The sequence below is a fragment of the Parasteatoda tepidariorum genome, chromosome 6 (genome assembly GCF_982258835.1).
Source record: "Parasteatoda tepidariorum strain Cologne lab strain chromosome 6, Ptep-v5.0, whole genome shotgun sequence".
Classification (NCBI taxonomy): Eukaryota; Metazoa; Arthropoda; class Arachnida; order Araneae; family Theridiidae; genus Parasteatoda; species Parasteatoda tepidariorum.
Genome location: NC_141760.1, coordinates 82,822,915 through 82,847,259, shown reverse-complemented (window position 1 = coordinate 82,847,259; position 24,345 = coordinate 82,822,915). Strand labels below are relative to the sequence as shown.

At 28.4% G+C, this 24,345-nt stretch overlaps 1 protein-coding gene across 4 annotated transcripts in view; it reads right to left on the bottom strand.

Moving 5' to 3' along the window:
• LOC107444228 (hatching enzyme 1.2) overlaps positions 1–24,104 on the bottom strand; it is a 29,706-nt gene extending 5,602 nt beyond the window's left edge. For 3 of the 4 annotated variants that reach the window (XM_021145378.4, XM_021145379.4, XM_043041758.3), the window contains exons 1-6: positions 23,728–23,963; positions 22,706–22,751; positions 20,926–20,973; positions 14,235–14,323; positions 14,070–14,145; positions 12,658–12,775 (exon numbers count right to left, since the gene is read on the bottom strand). In XM_021145378.4, coding sequence (XP_021001037.1) covers positions 12,658–12,775; positions 14,070–14,145; positions 14,235–14,323; positions 20,926–20,973; positions 22,706–22,751; positions 23,728–23,892 — 542 coding nt within the window. In that variant the 5' untranslated portion in view covers positions 23,893–23,963. The other variant, XM_043041757.3, reaches the window with a different exon arrangement.
• Between the last annotated feature and the right edge of the window lie 241 nt (positions 24,105–24,345).

The following is a 24,345-nucleotide window of genomic DNA, read 5'->3' as shown; positions in this document are numbered from 1 at the left end:
TTAAAAGGTTTAGCATGACATATCTGAAAAAGAGTGGTGAATTATAGTAGCCTACGAATTGTTTAGAAATAGGGGTGGATAAAAATCTACTAACTTGAATTTATCAAACGACGAATCACAATTAATAATATACCACTTGAAAATATTTATTCTTTGTCCGGAGCAAGTTGGCGTCTCTGTGCATATAAATAAAACTGTTTTTGTCTGTTCTATATTGCATTCATTTCTTCAAACCATTTTAGTAACGATAATAATATAAAAAAATAACAAATTTACTCGAATTATGTGTTTCCAATAATCTTATTGGCTTCGCCGGTCACCGGTGACCCCCGTGAAGCTACGAACAAACTCAGTGTCGGTCACCGGTGACCTCCATGGCCAAAATAAACGGACCTCCCTGAATAATTTAATAATGATTGGACTCAATCTTAAGGGCTCGAGGAGGTGACCTCAAATATGCTAATTAATAAGTGCTGACGATATTTTTTAAGTTACGAAATCAGACACAAAAACGCCCTTTTTCTAAATAATATGTAGGGGAGAGTTGGATAAAACGGGATAGTCGGACAAAACGGGATACGTCGCCTAGTGACCAGACTATTGCAGCTATCTAGTGGACAACGACAGAAACGTGTTATTCGACCGTGATTATATCATTCTCGGTGCGTCCCGCCTCGAGATCACTATTTGATAGAAAGTTATAAGTCTCAGAACTTTTTTACTCTATTTTTTTGCCATTTTCTACATTTACGTGCCTTGTTTTTTACGTTGTACTGCCTACATATAAGGGAATAAAATTCCGGTGAGTATTAAATTTAATTAACCATTTATTTACCAATATTTTTATGTGCAGTCTATCTAATTTTCTTTTCACATTTAGGCTGCAGCCATGTTTGCTTCAAAAAGTGTCGGAGTCGGACAAAACGGGACACTTGTGAGTTGGATAAAACGGGATAGAGTTTTTCATGTCCCGTTTTATCCACCTATTTATTTGTTGGATTATTACATTTTAAAATAACCATATATTAATGTAGGCCTTGGCTTTTTAAACAACTTATTTATATTAGCTTATATATTTTTGAAAAATTTAGTCTCTTTATATAGTAATGCAAAATTTGTTTATTAACGTTCATTATTAAGCATTTTATTTTCGACTCTAGAATTTCACATCTTTCTTTGGAACTAATTGTAATGTATTTGACGTTGTAATGATTGATGTTGTGATGAAGACTTTAGCTTTTTTATATATAAACAATATTATTTATATATTTGCATTATTTATTATTTTATATTTATATATTTGCAAAAAATTAAGCATTGTAAACCCTATCCCGTTTTATCCAACCCAGGTATGCTAAAACGGGATAGGTAAGAGTTTGGAAAGGAATTTTTTTTTCTATTTCACAGTCATTAAAATTAGTTTAAAATATGTTTTTTGCGTGCTTCAATAAATGTTGTAACTACAAAAAAAAATAATGTATGGTTTTCCTTAACAGATATTCCGTAGTAAATAAAAACAATAATGGTATCCCGTTTTATCCAACTCTCCCCTAATACCTTTTCTTCCGCATACCTTTTCTTTCTCCAGACCAGTGGCGTGCCAACTTTTTTTTGACTGGGGGGGCGAGTCAATGCAAAGTCATAAGCTTTGCTTGATTTAATATTTTAAAGTTAGTTGTATTATTTTAATATTGTAATTTGTCTAATTGTAATTATCTAAACTATTTCCGTTGTTTATGACGACGATGATTTAACTATTACATCCACACCAATTTAGTTAACAAAAAATGATTTATCAATCCGAAACTAATTAAAAAGAAAAAAAGTGTATTAAAATGTAAAAAATTTAATTAATGAATTTTGTAATTTTACTCCTTTAAACTTGTTAATGCTGAGCAATACATTTTGTCGATACATTTTAATCATAATGACATAGAATGGTTTTTCGCTCCTCAAAAACATATTGAATTTAAAAATAACTTGTTATTTAAATTTTGATTCTAGCATAGATTTGAATTTAATCATGAATATAAATTTTCAGTTTACAAAAAAATGGAAAATTAACTTTATCATAATTTTAATGATAAGCACAAGGTATAAAAACATTAAAATAAATGAAGGAGTAAAAGAGATTGATTTCTAAAATTAAATATTATTTTAAAATGACTTTGAATTTTAACAAGTCTTCTGATTTCTCTGATTAATTCCAAGGTAAAGCTTAAAATGTATACAAAGAAAAAAAAATACAATTTTAAACATATAAATGTGCAGTAATTTAATGAAGTAGAATTAACTTTATCATATTAAGTTTTCCTGATAAGGGACTGGGGATGAAAGAATTAAAACAAATGAAGGAATTAATTTCCAGCTCGCCATATTTAAATATGTTTCTTATTTACAGAAGTATAATCTAAACACATTATAAAATTATAACCAAAAATTTTATTGTATATTAGAGGCTATGTGCTTTTTTAACTTAACAATGCAATATTATTTTTTGAATTATAGCTATTCCAAACAAAATTGTTGAGCGAAAAAGACTAATGGAAATTTAAAAGAATCTTTCGAAAAACCAAATGATATTGGGAAATTATGTTATATACTTTTAAAATATTTAAAAATTTTCAAGTATAAATTGAATGAAATATATTTAAAGAATTTACAATGTTCTAACAAAATATAGAAAAGCAATTAACAAAAATATCATTAACATAAGCGTAAAGGCAAAAATCCGATAAAAATGAAATCTAAAAAAAATATTACAACTAAACAAAGACTAAATCTGAAAAATTTGCTGTACTTATTAAAAATTTGTTGTATTATAACATAGTTTTTATTAAGACTTATTATTTTATTAATGAGAATAAAGAGTTACTGGTCACAAAATTAATCACAAAAATTCCCATTTAGCTTTAAAATGTTTGAAAAATAACAAGGACAGAGGAATAGAAATTATTATAGAGAAAATAAAAATCCGAAAAAAATTTTTTTTTTAAAAATAACTGACAAATAATCAAAGTAAACTACGAAGTTTGAAAATTAAAATGTTCGGAAAAAGCATTTCAATAATAGATGACTAAATATAGGAAGTAAATAATGTCAGACAAAAATCGTAATTACTGAGCCAGGTATACCTGCAAAAAATGCATTAAACTATGACGCACAAAAAAAAGGAATAAATTAAAAGATTACTGACCATCACTGAACAACCTTAGAATCGTCAGCCCTGTGTATAACAAAAATATTCAAATCGCAAACATAAGAAGGTTCTGACTAAATTGTCGGAACTGTTTTTTTTCCTTCCAGATTACAGCTATCCCATTATTTTAAGGGTCAAGAATCAGCATACGTTGATTGAAAAAGTTTATTCAAAGCAAGTACGTTTTCGTGAGGGAAATTTCTTGACTCTTAAAATCGTCTACCCTTACACTAATTATTTCGCATATTTAAAGTCAGGTTCCCGAACTATCCGAATTGAGTCCTATGAAAATGCGATTGTTTGATCTAAGAGTGCTCGCTTTGTTTATTTATTTATTTACGCTCAATACATTGTTTGATTTTGCTACAAAATAGAAAACTTTAGCCTCTTGCTAGTTCACGTACATAAATAATTATTACCTGCACTGCACAGAATCAAAAATTAAAAGTGCGTGAGCATGCGAGATATTACAAGAAAGTGCTAAACCTCACCACTCAAGTAACGAAATAACTTCTAAATTTGAACAAAATAATAATTTGTGTTTGCACGGTTTAGCCGTTTCTGTACATGTTCCTTAAATTTTCACATTTAACTGACCAATTAGAATATGAAAAGACAATAGCTTCCTTTTATCTTTGTTTTTATCGCTTTTCTAGTAAAAATAATGTGATGCAAAAAAACCTAAATATAATTTACTACTAAATGGATATTCAATTATTTTAATAATTCTTTATAAAATTGAGCAATGTTTTAAACTTTTTTTTAAGATTTGGGTGTCAATGTCGACGATGAATATGTGTTTGCTTCTTCTAAATGCTACAATTAATAATTTTAGTTGAGATTCCTCAAAATTGTCAGGAAATCGCATCAACAATTGGAACCTAAGCGAAGATTTTCGTTTTAAGAGATCCTGAAAATTGATTAGTAGAAGAGAAATTGACATTGAATGTATTAACTATAAAATCGGTGATGGCTCCCAATTTCTACTTTGCCCAGGGACTTCTTTTTTCTCTTTCAGACGAAATCTTAAAATAAATTATCCCATTTTTTTCTTTGGTGCATACTTCTATATTCATTTTTGCATATTTTTAGCTTTCTGAAATTATTTTATAAGAAATAACTTTTTTTTTGTACATAAATTTCAAAATTCTAAAAAAATTTCTGAAGTTCATTTTTAATTGAACTATAGGTTATAGTTTTATTATGTTACGCAAACTAAACGAAAAACAAATTAGTTATAGAACTTTTAAAATTGGATAAAATGAATTTGAGAACTGATGATAAAAACGACATGCGACGTGCGTTATTTATGTTAATTGATGAAACAACAATCTTATAACAACAACAATCTTAACGCCAAAGTTTCATTGATATTGTCTATCAAAGAAAATTTTTTTAAACAAAGCTATTAAGGCTACAGGCCATCAAATAAAACCAAAATATTTTGATTCAGATTATTATTATTATCCGGTATACAGAAAGACAGGTATGATGGAATTAACAGGTCAGACACTGAAAATTGTATTTCGAAGGTTTTATAAAATCAAAAAATGGATTTAATATAAAATGTAAACTTTGAAGAAAGTATAGCTCTGTCTATATATAATATGGTTACCATATGATGTATTAGATTAAATGATATTGTAAAATTAAAAAAAGAATAATAACAGTTGGAGCTAATTTAATTAACTAAGTTATTACTTTATTATTATTATTTTCAATCTTAATTTTTCAGACAATTTTAGTAAATATCTGTATTGTTGTATAAATTAAGTTTATAAAACTGGCGCATATATCAGTTATGGGCAATGGAAGCTCATAACTTAAAATTAAATAAATAAAGTAATCATAAAAAGTCTTAAATAAAGTATCCCTAGTCAACAAGCTAATTATAATGCAAGTCATGAAGTGTCAATTTCATAAAACTTCTTGAATCTGTTTAATATATAGTTATAAAAAATGAAATTACTTATTGATTTCAAATTAAAAATTTTCAACACGTTTTATAGAAATTGGATGGAATTTTACTGTTTTATGTATCACATATGCTCTCCTTTTAAAAAGCCACTATAAAAAAAATATTCAGTAGTTATATAATTAACATCGAGCTAAAAATAAAGTTACGTTACTCCAGTGTGTACATGGACCTAAAAATATGGCTATATTTTAAAGAAGATTCTTTTTTGAATAATTTGCCTATTGAAACTTCTGATCAGAAAGGCATGCAAATATATATATTCGCGATGTCATCTATGAGTAAACAATCATGACAGGGAACTATTTATTTATTTGAAATTCCAAAGCAGATATAATACCAAAGAAAAAGGTTATACAGCTTTTTTCCTAAATAAAAAATTCTTTTTAATGGCTTGTCTTGACAATGAATTTTATTTGCTTCGGATTTTTAAAGAGAAAAATAAAATAAACAAAAATATAACACAATAACATATATATAACATATATAACACATAATACATATATAACATATAATATAACACAAAATGCGGAAAAATAAATGAAATTTAAGTAGTTTTATGTGTAGTATTTTTCTCATATTGTTCCAGTTTAATTTATCTGGATTTAAGTCGTAATTGTCATGTTTAAAACGGAAAATAAAAATATTCAATTGATAAAGAGAAATATTCACATTTTTAAGAAATGATGAATTACAATAGTATTGATCGCATTAATTTTTTAATCTCCATCAACAGCATTTATAATTTCAGCATTAAAATTTTTGAAAATTAATACTTTAAATTCAGAAGAAATATTCATGAAAAAAGCTTTCACAAAGTTAATTAACACAATTTTAGCATCCTATGAAATCATGATTAAAAAAAAAAAAGACTACAAAAATTACGCGGATAATTTTTTACCCTCCAATGTTACGGAATGTGTTTTACCCTCCAATATTGCCCCATTCTTAAAAATAAGTTTTTTGTTTAATTAAAGTTTTTATTACTGAGAATAATAAAATATTATGAAAATTTATAATGAACCTTTCTTAAAGAATAATTTTTCAACATTTTCATTGTTAAAAATAAAAATGGTAGTTAATTTGTTTGTATTAAAATAAAAATTATCATTATTTAAACGAATTATCCTTATTTATACAAATTATTGTTGGTGTATAATGTTTTTTTTTTAATTGGTTTATTTCACATGAGAGAGAGTAAATGTATAACAGATTTGGTGTTAGAGTTCTGCTCTACGTAATCATATGATATACATAATATAATAATAGTTATCATATAAGATAAAAATAAAATAGTAAATTTAAAAAATTAGAAAAAGGAAAAAGAAAAACACCTTTCAGAGCTGATATGATGCATTCTCAATCGTGTTATTTTCCTGTTTTTAGAATCAATAGTTTTTCGGTCATTTTTATTTATTTATTTTTAGTATATTAATCTGCAATGAATATCACTTTTGTGCCAAAAGAGCAGAAGAAAATTAATTTCAATAAAATAAAGACATTGATGATCTTAAGGAACCGATATTAAAATGTACCTCCTAAAAGTTGAAAGAATAATCGAAAATACGAAAACAAATTTTTTATTTCAAGGTATTTTATTTATTATTTTTTTATTGACTAGGACTTTCTTAAAAAAATTAAAGGTTGAATTTCATTTTCGAATAAAAACAAAGTTTTTAAAAGTAAAAAGAATTCAAAATATTATTAAACAATTAAAAAAAATTAAATTCGTAACATAAACTAATCCATACACCAACAACAAGCGGTAAAATCATGAACTAATGTACTATTTAAATGTATTTGATATACTTTTAAGGTTGATAAGGTTGAATTTCATTTTCGAATAAAAACAAAGTTTTTAAAAGTAAAAAGAATTCAAAATATTATTTAACAATTAAAAAAAATTAAATTCGTAACATAAACTAATCCATACACCAACAACAAGCGGTAAAATCATGAACTAATGTACTATTTAAATGTATTTGATATACGAACAACTATCTGAAACAATTCAAATAGTACATAAATGCATAATTATTAAAGCATTAAATAATTTAATGAAATGAAAACATTTGCTTACCTCCTTCGATATCTATTTTACGTTTCCTTGTTATTTAATTTATCAAACTGATGTAAAAAAAATAACGACAACAACAACAACAACAAAAAAACAACCAAATAATTTAAAACAATTAAACAAAATAAAAAAATATGCTTTCTTTTGAAATTGATAACTTAAATTATGTAATTAAAAGAGCTAAAAAATTTTTTAAACAGAGAGCGTTTATTTACGTTAGTCTAAGAAATGTCTCATCACAACAAGTCCTCCCCAGTTTAGATCCCTTAAAAGCTTAAAACACCTGTTTTCTCAGAAAATCTAGATAATTGCTTGTTTGAGACGATTTACGAAGAGATATCCAAATAAGATATGTTTCTGTGGATATCTGACATTTTAAAAAGAGGTCAAAGGAGCAAAAGGCCATAAAAATGAAAATTTAAGAAGCAAAGTACTTTTACCAAAGTGTGTAACATGAGGTGGCTGTTTTTGAGGAGTCAAATAACTGTCTTTGTGGGGGGTTTGGCCACCAGAATTATATGCCAAAGTGGGTGGAAAGGAAATTGTTGAAAGTCAGGGGTGGCTTTGAAACCAATTTTTATCAGTGAAGGTTGCATTTTATTACTCTTTCCGCCAGGGAAGGGCAAAAGAGATGAAGTTAGGATGAGATTTTCTCTTAATTATATAGAAAGTTATACGTGAAAAAAAAGTCTTTGTCTTAAGAAAGTTTTTTAGACAGTTTTTTTTTTTCTGAAATTACCAATTTAACTTAATTTTATTTTCACGAATGTTTAAATTTCAATAAGGGTAAAGCAAATTATTCGCCTTTCAATCAAATTTCAGAGGAAAATAAAAGTTTTAATTTCAAAAATAGCTTTAAAGTAGAAAAAAAACAGTACTTTTTTTCAAAAGTTACCAATTTAACTTGACTTCATTCTCACGAATTTCCGAATTTCAGAAGTGGCTAAGAACACTATTCGCCCCCTCAATTAAATTTCAGAGGAAAAAAATTTTTTTTAAAAAAAACTTTAAAGTTGAAATTTTGTTTTTCTAAAATTACGAATTTAACTTTATTTTCACGAAAGGCTAAATTTCAGAAGGGGCGAAGCACATTTTTCGCTCCCTTAATTTAAATTCCCAGTAAAATAAAGTTTTTGATTTCGAAAATAACTTTAAAGTAGAAAAAAAAAATAGGGCTTTTTTTCTAAAGTTATCAATTTAACTTGACATTATTTTCACGAATGGCTAAATTTCAGAAGGGGCGAGGAACATTTTTCACCCTTCAATTGAATTTCAGAGGTAAATAAAGTATTTTACTTAGAAAATAACTTTAAAGGGGAAAAAATAGTGCTTTTTTCCTAAAGTTATCAATTTAACTTGACTTCATTCTCATGAATGTCTAAATATCAAAAGGGGTCTAATGTCTAAATATCACTCAATTAAACTTCAGAAGAAAATAGTGCTTTAAAAAAAAAACTAAAGTTGAAAAAGGGTTCTTTTTTTTCTTTCTAAAATTGCCAATTTAACTTAACTTTATTTTCACGAATGGCAAAATTTCAGAAGGGGTGAAGCACATTATTCGCCCCCTCAATTTCAATTCACAGTAAAATAAAGTTTTTAATTTCGAAAATAGCTTTGAAGTAGAAAAAGAAATGGATCTTTTTTTCTAAAGTTACCAATTGAACTTGACTTCATTCTCACGAATATCTAAATTTTATAAAGGGCTAAGTCCACTATTCGCCTCTTCAATTAAATTTAAGACAAAAAAAAAATGTTTTTTTTTTTTCTTCCAAATTACCAACTTAATTTTATTTTCACGAATGGCTTAATTTTAGAAGGGGCGAAGCACACTATTCGCCCCCTCAATTGAATTTCAAAAGAAAATAGTGTTTTTTTTCTTACATTTTTTTTATAAAAACTTCAAAGTTGAGAAAAAGTTCTTTTTCGTCTTCTGAAATTACCAATTGAACTTAACTATGTTTTCAAGAATGGCTAAATTTCAGAAGGGGCGAAGCACGTTATTCGCCCCCTCAATTTAAATTCACAGTAAAATAAGTAATTTTTGATTTCGAAAATAACCTTAAAGTTGAAAAAGAAATGGTTATTTTTTTCTAAAATTATCAATTTAACTTGACATTATTATCACGAATGGCAAAATTTCAAGAGGGGCGAAGTACATTACACACCCTTCATTTAAATTTCAGAATTAAATAAAGTTTTTCTCTTAGAAAATCGCTTCAAAGTTTAAAAAAGTTTTTTTCTTCCTTTTAGTTTACTAATTTAAATTGACTTTATTTTTGTGAATGTCTAAATTTCAGAAGGGGCGAAACGCAATATAGGCTCTTTTATTAAATTTCAGAAGACAATAAGGTTTTCTATTTGAAAAATAGCTTCAAAATTGAAAAAAAAAAAAAATTGTTTTTTCCTAAAATTACCAATTTTACCTAAATTTATTTCTTGCCTTCATATTTATTATAACCTCTTACTTTAATTTTAGAGGAAAATTAGGTTTTTTACTTGGAAAATAGCTACGAAGTTCAACTAAAAAGTTACTTTTTTCTAAAATTTTATTTTTTGACTATTTTTTACTCGGAATTTAACTTGATTTTATTTTCTCGAATGTTTAAATTTCAGGAGGGGCGAAATATATTGTTTGCCCCCTCACTAAAATTTCAGAGGGGGCGACTGCCCCTTCTGCCCCCCCGGCTGGCATGCCACTGCTCCCGACTACCTTTTCTTCCGACGGATCCGGATTTCTGACCCCTAACATTTAGGGGGTAGCCGCAATCTGGAAAATAGGGTCCCGATAGTTTGGCCAGGAAAGCGCCCTAAAGTTTGGACCCCTTTGTTAATTTTACTTTCTACGTATTTCGCTATATCTCTACAACTGTTTAAGTTGACTACCTGTTAACATTTTTGCACACAATTATAAAATTCGCTTATCCAAAAATAATTCAATGCCAAAAATAAATTTTAGTAAATATTTATTATTTTATTTAATAATGATCCAAACAATTTTGGAATGCAAGGCAGACAATTTTTTTCATAATTTTAAGGAATGTAATTTTATTTAGCAAGATACAAAGTTCGAGCAAAATCGGTCGAATAGTTCCTGAGAATTCGCATTTTAAAATATCTGACTTTTTTGAAATTCTATTTCTCTGGACCTACTCGACCTATTCCACTGAAATTTTTTCTTTTTGCCACGTAAAATTACATTCCTCAAAATAATGTAAAAAATTATAGATCTTACAATTCCAAAAATAAAAAAAAAAATTTCCACGAAATTAGCTCTGGAAAAACAAACTTTATAATTGTGTGCAAAACTTTTTCAATTCGCTTCGATACAGCGAAATGCGCAAGTAATAAAATTAACAATTAGGGGGTCTAAATTTTGAACCACTCTCCTGATCAAACTATCAAGAACCCAGATATCCCCAATAATTAGGAGTCAGAAATCCGCATCCGTCGAAGAAAGGTATGTTTTTTCAGAAAAAAGTACGTTTTTGTGTCTGATTTCGTAACTTAAAACATCGTCTGCACTTATTAATCAGTATATTTGTAGTCACCCCCTCAAATCATTAAGATTTAGTCCTAGAACTTAAAGATCCGATAATTAGATCAAAAATTATTCAAGATGGTCCTTTTTTTTTTAACCCTTTTTCTTCGTACATGTAGAATATTAGAAAAATAAAATTGGAAATTTTAAATTTTTTTTTCCTGACGTTCTAATTACAAGCAAAAATATACTTTGGTATTTCTGAGTGACAAAAGACTAAGTACTACTAGTTACTAAATATTTCTGTTAAATTATCGGAATTATATTTGTACAAAAATTTAAAATCACAAAATAGTAGTTTGAAATTTTTTCTCATTCATATTCAATTGTTTATCAATAATTAATTTAGTTAGTAAATTAAAGAAACTTCAATGATGGATAATTGTTTCGCTTCAATCCCAGAAAATGCATAAAAGTGCAAATTAGAAAAATTATTGTTAGGAAATAAATCATGTTAAGAAGATTTTATTAAAGTATTAAAATGTTAAATATAAAATTGGTTTAATTACTTTGACCTGAATTAATTCAAAATAATGAAAAAAGTATGAAAAATAAATTTAATGAAAATTCTGCGTCAAAGGGTTAAATAGTTTATATAGAAATACATTTCGAATACGTATTTAAAAACTGGTGTATTTGCATTTTTTTTCTTATAACCGTCCTTGAACAGCCGACAAAATTCTGGGTTTAAGGCTATTGTTCAACTCCGTAGCCTTGTAACTTTGAACCAATCCAGAAGACAAGGAAACTACTGGATCAGTACCCCCAGAGGTATGATTTGTTATGGGAACATGGAGGAGTTTGTGATTCGACAGATTTAACGTGCATCAGTCACCATTTACTACAATGGGACTCTTCGACCGGCAGGGATTGAACCCACGACCTCTTGCACATGAGCCCAGTGCCCTACCAATCACGCTATTCCGGCCCCATGTATTTGCATTTGGTGTAACTAGAACTTTAATTCCAAAACTTTGCTAAATAAAATCAATGTATTTAATCCATAAATTAATTACTAAAGCATAGTTATGCTCGATTTGTGATTATTATTTTTAGCATTGTAATAGATTCATAATTCTAATACTCAGCACAATTAATTTTAATGAGCCAACTATCTCAGCCACTTAAAAATCGTTTCATGTGTGAAGAAGAAATAAATATAGGAATTGTTTTTTTTTTTGTTGTATACAAATTATATATTTTTTGCCGTCGAACATTTTTATGTACTTAAATTACAGTGAAATAAATATCGTTCTTTTCTGTAACACAGTGTTTCCCAAAGTGTTGTACGCGTACCCCCAGGAGTAAGGGAACAGTTTAGCGGGGGTACGCGTCCTTATGCGAAATATCTTGCAACAAACGAAAATTTCAAAAACAAAAATTTTAAAACAAAGCTAGCCATGAAAATTTACGATTACGTATTTCTCTATTGGCTATTTTTGCAGAGTTAACAGTTTATAATTAGTGGTGTCAACAACCAGATGTGATTTTTAACTTTAGTGCAATTTTTCTACAGTAAAAAATACATTAATTTTTTTTTATTAGTGGTACACAGCGTTATGAAAAATTTAGAAATGGTACACAAACGTCATAAGTTTGGGAAACACTGCTGTAACATATTTGTTTGTTAAGAGGATATATTAATCCTAACATAATAAATACAATTTAAATGTAAAAATATACCCCAAAAAAATTTTTTTAAAAAAAAGTAATTATTCCCGTAGCTTCTTGAATATGACACTACTCTATGTTGTGAATTATGATACATTTTTAATTAAATATAACTTTAATGTTTACTTCGATTAAATTTCTCGTGAAATTTTCTGTTTTGCATAAATTAATAAATATCTCACAAAATAAGACCTTACCCTTGTTTTCTTGTAATAAGAACAAAATCTTCTTCATTGGTTCGGGGAAGAAAGCGAATGCATGTTTGCCTGTGGTATTCGTCGATAGCTCTGGCTATTATGCTTCGTTCCTTTGGGCCTGTTTTGAAACAAATAAAAGTCTCGAATAAGACACGCATTATTTCATTTCAACTATTTAAATTCCAGCCATGATTAAAACGTAAAAATACAAGTGAGGGTGAACATTAAAATAGTGTTTAGTTCGTTAATGTTTCAAATATAAGGTACTTAAATAAAATAAAAAAAAATGACGTAAAGATCAGTAGGGCGCCTAACTTTCTTAGGGGGAATATGACATGAAAATTAAATTCTGAAAAAAAAGTAATAATATTAAAATTTTTTTGAAACCGTAAAATTCGTTTTGTTTATTCATTCTAGATTCGAATTTTTACCCTATGAGTTTGATCTTCATTATTGTTTCAATATTGAATTGATTTTGAAGTTTTATTTTACTAAGTCTACACTATGAATCTGTGTCTGCGTTTTTTTTTTTTTAATCAAGTGTTTTTTAATTACATTTTCGAAAATTAAGGTCTACAATTTTTAAGAGGACATTCAAATTTTAATTGTTTATCAAAATTTTGCTCTTAAGTCTTTATCTTACTTAATAACCCGCTTTGAACAAACTGACAATTCCGAGTTTATGACAATCACTGTTCAACTCTGTAACTTTGAGCCTACCCAGAAGACAAATGAATACCTGGATCAAGCCCTAGGGCAAACTAGCCTTCGTGTGAGATTTTTTGTTGGAACTAACCCGCATTTGAGTTACATGAAGAGGAAAACCACGAAAACCTTCAACGGCAAGCCCGGCGACAAGGGGATTCTAACCCAGGATCCCTCTACCACTTAAGATATTTTTATGTCAGCACAGTGGTTGGTGCAAGTCAGGAGCAGAATTCTTAATCAGCAACCCCCTGGGATTCGAATGTGTGTTGCAAAATAGTTTATAGTATGAAGCTTTTAGAGAACTTAACATTTTTTTGTACTTTTCGGATAGCCGGGCGTAAGTGTAAAGTAACCGATAAAATGTAGACCTCCACCCACTTTTCTTTACTATTTTTTTTTCTTTTTTTAAACACTAAACAAAATGGATGTTTTCAACAAAAAAAATGGATATTCACAAAAAATTTTTTAATAAAATAGGAGAAAGTTAAAAAATTATATAGTTGATTTTACCTGCTCCCGGACAATCGAAAATTAACAAAACTTTTATTTAATTAAATAACAGTTTGGTAATTACGAAAATTACCCAAACTTTTTATTACCAGAAAAGTTAAGTTTTGAATTGTCTGTACTAAAAACTGACGAGATTCTTTAAAAGAAATCTGTGAAGTGAGGCAAAGGTTTAGTACCAAACTTATTTCACTTACCAAATACACCAGAAATAATGTAAGGAATTTCACCCCGGGGCCATTTCATCCGATTGTCCCGAATAGCATTTCGACCCTTAAAAGAAAACGAAGAAATAATGAAGAAAAGCTATTTTAATTAATAAAGGCTAAAAAAGTCAATAGAATAATAACTGTAACTCTCACTTGTATGAGTTTAGGATCCTTGATGTCTCCTTCGAAATGCCCGGATGTATGGATTGGATCAGAATTTAATTTGGGGGCGAAATCTTCATCTAAAAAAATTATAAATAGTAATAAAACTTAGATAATATAATTTTTTTTTACTCGGCATTCTGAGAATCACGGAAAAAATATATCGAAATTTTTTTATTTTATATAAATACCGTATCAGTGATGCTTGCTTAATTAACCACCGCCTCTACTAGCATTGTTTTGTAATCACTAATATAAGTAATTATATCAGTGCTAATTAGTGCCAAATGTGCTAATATAAGTAATTATATTAGTGCTAGTTAGTGCCAAATGTGCTAATATAAGTAATTATATCAGTGCTAATTAGTGCCAAATGTGCTAATGTAAGTAATTATATTAGTGCTAATTCGTGTCAAATGTGCTAATATAAGTAATTATGTAATTATGTAAATAATGTGGTGATAAGTTTATTACGCCCCCCGGAGGGGCAGGAGCGGATCCAGAAATTTTTCCTTTGGGGTCATAGACTCAGACCTTCCCCCCACACACACACACACAATTAATATTTTTTATAAAAAAAAAATTTTTTTGAAAAAAAAAAAAAACTTAGGTTTTTAATGCTAGTCTTTTCATTTATTTTTTCATAATGAACAATACATAAATAATTCAAGTATTCAAAATCCTTAAATAATAAATGTAATGCGTTTTTTAGAAACGTTGGCAAATATGTCAATGAATGACGCTTGGAGCTCTTCAGCATTATTAATGTTTACAATGAAACTATGATGAATTTCGTTTTAATCTTTTGGATTATGATTCTTGAAACAGTCAAGAACATAATTAGATGGGGGGGGGGAATTGATTTTTCCGACCTATCTAGGTGTATATGCCCCCTTAAATAATTTTTAAAATATTTTATTTCATTTGCAAACTACGAAAAAAATTATTATTTTTATTTGATTTTTCAAATTGTTTTTTTTAGGGGGGCCGCTGGATCCGCCACTGCGGAGGGGGTAGTACAGGAGAATATTGCTTGATTGCGGTATGTTAGCCTTGTGCAACATCATCATGCTGATGCACAAAAAGTTAAGCGTTCTGGTTCTATGCATTATCTCTCTTAGACACACTTTTTTCTTTTATATACATAATTTTAAAAAAAATGTAAATCAAAAGTTCCGCAGTCAGGTTCATTTCGTTCTAAAATTGTAATTATTCCGAGATAATTTGAAGATCATCATACTATTTGATCATTTCCTATAATATTTGCTTTAAGTGAATGGTTTTCTTTTACATATACGCAATCATTAGAATCACTTTTTACCATAGCTGACAAAGTCGCGAAAAACATAGTGGCTTAAATGCATACACCACTTTCCTTGAAATTCGGATTTGGGTGGAGTTTTTCTGATGACATCGGACACTACGGTTGAATTACCGCAACCCACAGGATACATAAATATGACTACTAGTAGCCCTTTGGTGTTGATTTTCAGACCTTTGAAACCACACGTGCAGACGCGGACTATAATCTTATCACTGAAATCTAAATTATGTGATCTGCAGGTGTGGAGATGGTGCAGAAATATATCCCCTCTAAGGAAAATAGAGAAAATACATAATTTGCCGTCCTTAGCCCCCCCCCCCCACTGGACAAGGGAGAGGAAAGTTTTTTTCACAATTAATAGGTTAGAGAAGAGAGTCTACAGCTGAAGAAATAGAAAAAAAATTATTGATTTCGCCCGAACCACTTTAATTTAAGAAGCATGTCTATCTGTATAATTAAGAAATGTTGAAATGTATATAACTTAGCTCATTGTTTTACATCAATTTTGTAGCATTTAAAAATAGGAAAAGGCTTTCAATTCTTTAAACGCTCAATAAATTACACGCAAAATCCATTTGATATATATGCTTTATATATTTATTCTTTTATATGTTAGTAACATTTATTTTATGTTTTCAAATATCGTTTCAGTATTTTATTTTTCATTTCATAACTGACGTCGGACAGCCGACCCGAATCTGAGTTTTCGACTCTGTAACCTTGCAATTTTGAACCCAATTCAGAAGACAAGGGAACTAGTGAATCAAGCATTGACAGATATTTGCCATCGAGGAGGACTTTTTGATGGAACTAATCCCGCAGTAGCGTTACATGGAGGGGAAATAAACACGAAATACACGAAAACGTCCCACAATTAGAGGATATTTAACCACTGAGGATATTTAACGTCAGCACTGCAGTCGATGAGAGCCGGTAGCAGAATTCGTACCGAACAATCATCGCTGGGATTCGAACCCGACTCACTTTATTGGAAGGCGAGCGCTTTATCCAATGAGTATCCACCAGTATTTAAAAAATAATGAAATAAAGCAAAAATTTTAAAAACAGCATTTTTCTAATATAGTTAAATAAAAAATAAAACAATTTTATTTTCGTCATGCCTATAACGACAACGATAAAAAGGAGGAGCATCACTTTCTAAAGACATAGTGTGGCTTTACGGTTGTGATTGCAGCTTTATTGCAAAATTAATTCATAAGTTTTTTTTTTTGGAAAGGGGTCGGAATTGCGATTGATGATTAGAGGGTCAATTTTTTTTTATTTGCAAATTTAGGAAACAACTTTAACTAGTAGTCCTCAGATGCAAAGCTTTAGTTTACATTTTTAAGCACACTCAAAAATTTGTCGAAATTTTGATTGGCAATAAATTATATTTGAGAATAAATTCTGCTTGTAGGAAACTTGTATTGCGATTGCAACTCTATTGATATCCAGAAAGGAATCATAATTGAAATTGACATTAAAATTCTTTTTGACTTTAATACCGAGAGCGATGTAAATATGACTAATTCCTGATTAGTTAACAGTGATATAGCTCTTATATAGACGGAGAGAAAAATTCTGGTAAAATTACCGAACTGTATATTAATAGCATTTCTGGTAATGAAAAAAATCGGAAAAAAAAACAAACAACATAATTATGGTTCATAAAACCGAAATATATGGTAGTATGGTTTATAACCAATAATTTATTAATTTTTCCGTTCACATTGTAGCAGCTTGCCGAAAATTCTGATTTACAATATTATAGTTCTTATTACTGTATTTTAGGGGTGCTCAACCTGCGGCCCGCGGCCGCAATCTGAACAAAATGAAAAAAAAATTAAATATTTGTTTTTGAAAAATAATAAAAAAAATTCGGTAATTTAAATTTACAGTTTTAAGTTTTTGACGCACCCAATCTCAATCAACGTAGTTTTTCGATGTTTAACGCTACGGATTTCAGCATAGTTTTAAAAATCCCAATATTTTTAATACATCATTATTACGATTTACGAATTTTAATTACCACTTTTGACGCTTTTCGTACGTGCCGATTCCAATGACTTTTCGGTAGTTATTGCTACCCATTTTCAAGTAGTTTCTGAAACAGCGATTTTTGAAAGTTATGAAACGCTTTATTTGTGCAAACTTCATGGAAAATCTAAATGACTTTAGATCCTTTCTTCAACAGTTATTGCTGCACATTTCCGTCCGGTTTTTAAAACTTCGATATTTTAGCATGATATTATTACGAATCGCGAGTTTAGATAACCATTTTTTGACATGGCTTATTTGTAACGATTTTATCGCAAATCAAATTATTTTACAATCGTTATTTTAGAAATTATTGCTACACATTTCTACAAGGTTTTGAAAGTACCGATATTTTTTATACGCTATTGCGACATTTTAATTTCAAATCTCGCATTTAAATTACATAAAATTTTGATGGACTTTATTTACTCCAATTTCATCTAAAATATTAAAGTATTTTGGTTATTGTTTTAGTAGTTATTACGTTTTCCCCGTGATTTAAAAAGATTATGATATTTTTAATACTTTGACAGCAAGCGAGTTTTGAATTGCGCATTAAAATAATTATTTTTTACGTGCTCTGTTTGTGCCGATATTATCATTTGCGTTGTACCGATTTTAACACGAATTTTTTAAGAGGTTTTTCGAAAGTGTTTTTTCTTCTTTCCCGTTATTGCTGCATTTTTATTTGTGATTTAGAATATACCTGATATTTTCACACAATATTACAACTCGTGAAATTCGATTCAGCTTTAATTTTTTTTCGTAACTTAAAAAGTAATTACGTATCTTAGCCAAATCAACACCTTCCCAGGAAAAAAAACCGAGATGCGTTTAAACGCGGTCCGTTTTGCAAAAAAATAAATAAATAAATAAATAAATAATTCAAAAAACGGCATAATTCTTTAGTCCCATGAACACGTGCAAGTTTAACAACACACATCGAACCTATTCTTTTTGTTGTCACATGTAATTTAAAAGTCATACATCGTAATTTGTATTTACGCTATCTGAAAATTGCGCATCGCATTTCGTATTAACATTAACGAAATTTAAAAATAATCCATCGCGTTTCGTATTTACGGGATTTAAAATCACATATCGCGATTCGTGTTCTGGCGTTTAAAATATCATCCGTTGCTACTTTTCTCGCACGCGTTTTAAAAACCATATATCGCGAAACATATTCATGCATTTTAAAAATCAAGTGTTGTGAGTAGTCCTTTGCAATTAAAAAGCCACACGATTCGTATTCACGCGATTTGAAAAGCAAGCATCGAGTTTATTATTTACGCAATTTAAAAATCATACATGGCAATTCGTATTCAAGCAATTAAAAAATTACACATAGCAATTCTTATTCAAGCAATTAAAAAATAACGCATCGCTATTTGTATTTCCGCGATTTAAAAACCCAGAAAGGAAGAACACCATCTAGGACAAATTCCAAAACTGATTATGTTATTTGCTCTAAGCTTAATACTACCCACAACAACAGCTTTTGTGGAAAGACTGTTTTCCAGAATGAATTTGGCCTGTTCAAAATTACAGAGTAGTCTTTAAATACAATCATTACATTTTCATTTAATGGCTCAAAAAATATCACATGATCAAGTATATAAAATTATCACAATATTCAAATTTAATATAAGAAATTTTTTAAACCATTTTCTATCTTCTTGGAGCATTTTATATCATTTATGATTATATGCTGGGAAATGATTTGTATATCATTAAATTTTAACTGTATAAAAAATTTAATCAAGATAAGTTTCGAAAAGTAATGTAAATTTTATTGATTGTTAATTGATTGTGTATTAATTGTAAATAGTAAGTGTCATGTTAAAAATATATTCGTCATAAAAAGTTGTAAACAAGTATCTTAATAGTTTTTTATTATTAAGGAATATAGTTCCTTAAAACTTAATGTGTTTTCTTCTTTCTTTTTCTTCCCTCTCTTAGCCTCTTATTATTAATTTAAAATAAAAATGTCTGAAAGATAAAGTACATTCTCTAATAAATGCTAAGTCTTATTTTCCACTTAAGGGGTTAAGTTTTAGTTTTAATCATTTTTAACCCTATAAACTTTATTTAAATCAAAGTATTTAACTTGAATTTATATTAATGACTAGAATATTTATTTATTTGAAATTTAATTCTATGAAAAAAAATTAACGTTAAAATTTATGTTTAAATGAACTTTTGTATTTTGTAATGTGATAAAAAAAATTTAAATTTCTCCATAGTTTTTTAATTATTTCAATTTATCTAAATTTTTTCCGATAGATTGATTCTGATTTTCGAATTCTGTTTTCCTTCTTAAGTAATCAGTTTTGCATTTTCTAATTTTAAACGTTTTAAAGTATTGTATTTTCTGCAAAGAGATTACAAGGTTAACCGACAAAAAGAATTTAGTGTTATAAAAACAATGATGTTTATATAACAATCACCACCAACAATTGCTTTCAATATGTCGGTCTAAACACTTTGGCATGCGGCCCTTGATTGGTCAATCTGCTGTGCATGTGGCCCGTCACTGAAAAAGGTTGTGCACCCCTACTGTATTTAGTAAAAATACAAGACTGAGAAGTAAAAGTTGACCGAATGAATTATTTTTATGCCATGCTTTAAGGTATCATGATAAAATTACCACATTTTCGCATTATGGAACGCTAATTTTATCAAAACCTATTCGGTAAAAATTAGCGGGCTTTTTGGCATTGCCATAAAGGCAGAAACACAGTTAATTGTACCATATCCTGATAATTTTGGCCATAAATTTTTTTTTTCACAGCGTAGATTTAAACGCTCTATTTAGTTAGAACGTGCAAGTTACTCGATTGCAAAAGATTCCTTGTATTTTTAATCTGAATTTCTATTTTCAGATTTTTTTACTAATAGAAAAAAGAAACAAATTTAAGAAAAGCTGGAAAAAAAGCAGACTTTAAAGTTTCCGGCTGAAAGCAAATAAACAATTATAATATAATTCTAATAGAGAAAAAATGGTCTCGAAAAAAAGCAACAAAAAAAATTTAGTAAAATTGACAAAAACAATCACAGCAAACAAACACAATCACAGCACAAAAACAATCTCGTTATATATAGTTTCAAAACATTTGTAATTATCAAAAACTATTGGTATTTAAAAAAAAAAAAATTGCCAAAGTGCGAAAATTTTGTGGTTTTTTTTTTTCGAAAATGAGAAATAAAATTTCAAAGTATTCAGAAGCCATCTGAAAATTTTATCATATAAATTGCAGAAATAAAAATTAATTCCACTAATTTTAAATTTTATCTGTAAAAGAACAGAAATTATAAAACCTTTTAAGATCTGTCCAGCAGTAAAGTCGTCAGGAGTCAATGGAAGACCTGTAAAAAAACAAAAATTATTTTTGTCACAATCGAACACAAATTGTAAACATATCATTGAACCCTGAAAATAATTCAAAGTTTTTATTAAAATCTGTGTTTCTCAAAAAAATTATAGCGAGCTTATCTTGGTACATAATATATATATTATACATTTTTTTTTAATATTTCTAACAATTTGAAGTTTATAAAGCATGCATATTATGTGTCATAAAAACAAAATTTTAGAAGATAGCGAACAAAAAGACAAACGTCTTCAATCTCTGATCAATCAATATTGAGATTCATTAACATTTTGTTATACAATACAAACACAGTACATACAAACAACATCGCGTCTTTAATAATTATTTAAATATTAATTTGCGTACATGGTTTTTTAATTAATATTTTGCGAAGATTCCAAAAATATCTAATGATAACCAGAAGCGTAGGTAGGGTTCACAGAACCCGGAGACAAATGCAGTTTTCGCGCCCCTTTGCAGCATGATGTCTCATAAAAGAAGACTTTTCCGAACGATTTTATGTTTTAGAATATGTAAAATACTGAAATTCAGCTCTCTTTTTTCATTTGATAATTTTTTGAAAATCTAAATATAGCTTTTTAAAACAAAGTAACGCGATATAGCTTCCTAAATTTTTAATCGATTCGATTTAAAATTACTGTACTGTTGAAATATGATTTTGTGGGTATTACCTCATATCTTAATGTCTAGTTTCATTTAAATTGATAGTTCTGGAGTTATCGGCGAAATGTGAAAGTCATCTTAATTTTGAACACGTCTAAGTTAGTTAATATTGAAATCAAGTTACTACTATAAGAGAGTTAATAATGAAACAAGAAATGCAGCGATTGTAACTTTTCAAGACATGTGACCACTTTCTCAAAAAGTATAATATTTTAAAGGATTAAAAAAAAACTGTTGATATAATATAACTAAATTATAACTTTTGAAGAATTTCTCAAAACGTGATATAAACGATAAAAGACTCATTTCTAAAAGGAAGAAAAATCTTAAGAAACGAAAATGAAATAAAATCATTTTCAGAATACTATAAAAAATTTATAATAATTCTCTTTCTATAATAATTCACTAATAAGGAGAGATTTATTATAAAATAACATTGTAATAAATCTTCCCTTAATATTAACCTATAAACAAATTTAGGTAATAGATATTCAAACCCAGTCAGGCATTAGATTATAACATACTATACGACCATAACAAAGGAAATAATTACATACAAATTAGGAAGCCAGGAAAATAATTAAGAAAAAAAGGAGGCGTGGTATTTTAAAAAACAGAAATGAAATAAAGAAATTTTCGGAATACTATAAAAATATTCATAATAAATCTATAGTTATTAAAAAAAAAATAAGATAATGCACACGTGGAGAATTTTTGACGAAAAAACTGGGCGACTGATTTCTTGTCGCCGTGTGGCCTGTGGCGAATATAATCTACTATACGTCTATATACATACTCGATAATATATTATGCATCTAATTTTACTTAATATTTACAACCACTATTTATTATTTGAGAAAAAAATGAGAACTTGTTCTGAAATGACGACGCTTAAGCACAAATGAGTAAATACAGGAAAGAGTAATATTATTAAATAGATTCAGATTTAGGTAATTACATATGATTTGTATTTTAGGTATTAGTTTAATGATCAATATAAATCAAGATTTTAAACTCAGTGTAAATAAATAAATGTATCTCACCTAAATCTTCTTCGCTTTCGTTTTCGGTTTTTGCAATATTATGATCCTAGAAAGGAGAAGAAAAAAAAATGCAATGATTAAAATCTTAACATTCCATAAATCCAACGAGTTAAAAAAAATTCATAAATCTTTTAAGTATTAGCACATTTGATGAGGATACTTTTTGACACTCCCCAGGAATGGAATTAATAATTTATGTGTGAAACTTTTTAAAGGATAAGATTAATAGCCGGAACTTCTTTATTCCCTTTGTAAACAATATCTACACATTTCAAATTCGAATACATAATGTTATTCTTTATAAATGCAAAAAGAAACTTTTTAACCAAAAAAATAATAATAATAATAATCTATTTCAAATTAAAACATTCCCTGAGGTAGCAAAATTTATGCTGTGTGTTTGATCAATTTTTTATTAATTTAAATTACGATAATTTCCCCCACCACGCCAAATTAACAATTCAAACCTTTATATGCTTATTAAAGAATTGATAATCACGTGGGGATGCTTTTTAGTGCAAATAAGTTTTTTTTAATTTTCTTTTTAAAGAATTATCTTTACTTTAATTGTTATTTATTGCCATTAGAAAAAAAAATTTGTTGCCAAAAACGTACAAATTTAAAATCTCTATCCAATAGTGCTCTAATTTTCACGCTGCAGTGACGTAAAAAGTGGTTGTATTTAAAAAAAAAAAAGAATAGTAAGTTTACGTTCAAAAGGAATATTCTATTATTCATCTGAATGAATACGTTGTAGATCAATTGATTAATCCGGCTTTTTGCAAACAGACACCATCTTTTTGTATTGCTTTCGGCTAAGTAGAAATTTTTCCAATATTTTCTACAAATATCTATAAAGACTAAAAATATCGATGAAGACTAAGTTTCAAATTAGAACAATAATTGCTATGCAGATTTTGCATGCTTTTTACTTTACTATGTGTTCCTTATTTCCCCACTTTCTGGCTTTGTCTTTTCTATAAAGATGAAAAAAAGATTATGATACATTTTAAGAATCTTACTTTTCTGTTGAAAAAGTCCTCTTTATACGAATCATCTGGGAGACCTAACTTAAGAAACTTTCCTAACCTCAAATCATTTCCTACATTTTGCAAATCATCTTTGACGAACTCAGCAAGGACGCAATCCAAAACCATCAAGGGCACCAGGACACTGAGAAAACGCATTTCGTAAAAACAATGGGTTGCTAACAAAACAAAATAGATATGGAAGAAGAAGTAACCACAAAGAAACAGGTCACTTTATTTATACCTTCTTTCATAAGTCCCCTATAATTAATCACTTTCCCTGTTGTTAATCAACTTGACTTAATGATTTAATTTCCAGCATCAGAAATTTTTTGTCTGGCCTATCCTTTCGAATCGGTGATTTCTCATTTTTTGACAGTGCCGAAAAGGATTGCACTCGACCACTATGTGACTGATAAGTGATAAGAACACCTGATGTTCGACACTGAAAAATCAAGTTTATGATAATGAGTATTAAGTAAATCGATCATTTTGCTGAAATCTGCCCTGATAGACCCATCCTGTTGTTCATCTGCACGCTTGTTTTTATATTTAAGTTGTAGTGTGCAGGGAAGGGGGGAAGGCAAAGGGATCTACGGCCCATTCATCTAG